General features: G+C 43.3%; 1 protein-coding gene across 1 annotated transcript; it reads right to left on the bottom strand.

The window, feature by feature from the left end:
* Positions 1-846: 846 nt before the first annotated feature.
* Positions 847-3,396, bottom strand: LOC119884752 (APC membrane recruitment protein 2-like). Its single transcript, XM_038695072.1, has one exon. The coding sequence runs from the start codon at positions 3,306-3,308 to the stop codon at positions 2,721-2,723; it is 588 nt and encodes a 195-aa protein (XP_038551000.1). The 5' UTR covers positions 3,309-3,396; the 3' UTR covers positions 847-2,720.
* Positions 3,397-3,402: the final 6 nt, after the last annotated feature.

Here is a 3,402-nt window from a genome sequence, read left to right on the forward strand (position 1 = left end):
CTGAGTTTGAAAGTAAATTGTAGGTGAAATATGTTTCAAAATGAGAGCAGAGCACTATTATGATGCATTAAATTGTTATACCTCAATAATTCAATTTAAAATTGTTGAACTAATGTATGAACTAATACCTGGTCTTATTAGCATGTATACTGTGAGTGTGCTCATTAAGGCACTCATGTTTTAAACTCCGCCTCCCGACACCCACAGCCTTTCATTGGTTGACCTAGTGGGGTTGGCATGGAAACACAGAATGAAGCATGCTAAATTAGGTTCTAAAGAGGCTCATTTTTCTCCAGAGGCAGAAGCAGACACGAACACATGCAGACCATAGAAAGCCATGTGGCCTCAGTGCATTATGGGTGCTGTAATTTTTGTAACATATTTGGGGCAAGGGGCTGGCCTTACAAACACACAAACAACCTGTAAACAGAGGTACTCTGAGACAGTTTATGCAATATAGCTCAAACATTTATTCCAACATGTTCCTTGGTTGCACTTCACTCAAGGCTGTTGTCACCAGCACATACACTTTAAGCATGAAACCCATGTTGCTGGGAAATCATGTGAATGGATGTTTACAAAAGGCAGCATTCAGTGAAGATGCCTGTTTTGGTTTCCTCTTTAAATCTGCAGGAATCATATTCATACCAGCAGATTCCTGTAATGGAGAGCATAATGTAATACATCAAACTATGGCACAACGTGAGCCAGCTTACTGCTCTAACCGACGTGATTTTAAGTCTACATGCTGCTTTAGTCCATTTTTAAAAGTTTTAATCCTAAATCACAGGTGTTACCAAGAGGCAAGCCTGTGTTGTGTCTGAGCCTCAGGGGGAAACTGTTCTTTTCTCAGGCAGATGTTTTACCCTCTGTAAGTCTGTGTCAGCACTTTAATGTGGTGAAATCCTCGTGTTTTTCCTGGGCTAATGATGGTCCTCTCTTCTCAGCTTGCAGCCTCTGGCTTCCTAAAGTAAACAGAGGTCTTTTTGTGTCACCTGCACAATGCTTTTATTTGTAAAAAAAAATCACCCTTTGTCCTTCACTCCTTATTCCTAACACCAGACTTCTGTAAACATCACCCCATGACTCAGATCAGCTTCCCATCCTTAACCTGAGGTTTTATTCTCACCACTAGAGTTGCTTTTCAACATTTTTTTACCCCTCCCGTATTTTCTACCTTTTTGCGACATTCTAGACAGTCTTTATAGTTCACTCCAGCCTTTTGTGTTCAAATAACCTTCATTTTGCATTTTCTGCAATGATGTCAAACTGCTACTAAATGTCCAAATCAAATGATCCACTCCAGTCAGAGGGGCATTATTCAGCAGATCCATTGGGTACACTAAGAATAGCAATGGCACACATTCCCAAACCCTTTTCCTGATAATAAGGTATGCATGTTAAGCGTTTTCCCTTGAAGCTGATTGGCCGGGCTCTGCTGACATTAATGTGCTTGTTATTCAGGTCAGTGAGCTTGGTGTGTGGATGATGTTGGAATCATGTTCCTGTGAACACACTCTGAGCCCCGGCTGTTGTAAGATGGTGAGCAACTGTGGGGATTTGTCTGTGAAAATATAAAAATGTTTGTCATTTCTCTCTAATCTTTAGCTTTTCACAGTTCTTGACAGTTATGTGATTTCCTTCCACATGCTTAATACAGAGCCAGGAAATCCTTTTATGTGCGCTCACGTCTTATCTGTCTGCAATCTGCCACAATACGTAAAACAGGATATAATTCACAACTCAAACAGATGTCATGTTGCAAAGTACTCATTATGTTTTATTGATTAAATAGGAAACAGAACAACATAGATGAGACTATACACAGAGATATTGTTCTCATCTGAGTATAAGTGGGGGTAAGGATAAGAATGTGCCAGTGTACGAGCTGGAGATCTCATCTCAGCAGCATCTTCTCTATGTCGCTCAAACGTCCACAGTGCCATTCATAATGGCTGCTGTCCACTGTCCATTTTACTGGAAGGGTTACAATCTCTCCCATAGTTCACAGTGAGATCTGATCATGTTACGTATGAGCAGGCGGACACACAGTCGCTGTACAGTTCAATATCTTGTGCATTAATTAATGGCACGTTTTCTGCTACATATGTCCGGACATAGGTGTGGAATGTAAATTTGGTTGTTGCATTTATCTGTAGAGCTCCTGCGGTTCTTCTCCTGACATAAATAAAACGTAAAGGGACTGGTTATTATCAAAGGACTTGCTGGAAAGAAAGACAAAAAGATTTGACGGTTCCTACAAAAAGTGGGAGTAACAAAAGTTAAAAGCACTGTAGAAAAGACTGAACAAATTCTGAGTCTGTAGGAAAAGCACCCTTTAAAAAGGCACTCGCCCGTGTTGTGTGTGTGACTGTGTTCCCAGAAGACGTTTAATCTTGCTTATCCATAGTTACAGATGCTGCTGTGTGTTCAGGTGTGACCCTGAACCTTTCCTGAGTGCGTGTCCAGTTGGCTCAGCACCAAAGAGCCAGGCTTGTTGCTTTGGCTCCCTGTGGCGATGTTTTGTGCTTGAGTGCTGTCAGCCTCCTTGACTCTGTTACTGTTGCTTATGGTGTAGTGAAGCCAAGAGATGACAGAGACACAAGCCAAGAGTTACAGTATAGAAATATGAATTAAAAAAGGGTGGCCATGTAGTTATATTGGATAAGAAGTTGCAGTCAAAGCCATAATCTGTATAGTTGATTGATTCAGTCCGTTGTTTACTTTCTTATCTGGGTGCTGCCACCTGCAGCTCCAGGTTTATTACCAACCCTGCGGACAGGAACCTTGGACACTGGTATCTTGGTGCGAAGGGGTTCTTTAGCTTGAGGGATTTGGGAGGCAGTGTGAGACTGTGCACCATGCTTCACGGGGATCTTTGAGTCACGCGGTAAACTGGTGAGGACTTTCGGCTGTGGAGGCTGCTGACTCTCCTCCTGGGTGTGTTTTGAGGTGGGCACATTAGCCCCAACATCACTGATTTTATATTTGCTCCCTGAATCATGTGAGTTGAAATGGGGCCTCTCTTCCTCTAGCACAGGAGTAGGCGGATCCCTGTTTGCTTCATCATCAGCATGTTGACCGTCCCGGACAGGGAGTTTGCCTGCTTTGCCCCCTCCAACTACAGGTATTTTGCTAAGTCCTGATGCCTTTACTTGTGGTATCTTCCTTTCTCTGGAGGGTCCCTGGACGCTTGCTCGTGATACATTATGCATTTCCTCTGTTTTGGACAGCACGGTCTGGGTGCTGTCTATGCTACTTAGACTAGCCAGTTGCCCATCCAATGATGCCTGTCCACTGGCTCTCATCTTAGCAGAGGCTGGGGCCTCACTCGGACAAGGGGCAGGGGTAGAAGGAAGAGAAGTGACAGAGCAAGAGGTAGGGGTAGATGTAGGAGAGGCT

Source organism: Micropterus salmoides, unplaced genomic scaffold, assembly GCF_014851395.1.
Source record: "Micropterus salmoides isolate LMB-PRFRI ecotype aquatic unplaced genomic scaffold, ASM1485139v1 Ms_hic_scaffold_3648, whole genome shotgun sequence".
Classification (NCBI taxonomy): Eukaryota; Metazoa; Chordata; class Actinopteri; order Centrarchiformes; family Centrarchidae; genus Micropterus; species Micropterus salmoides.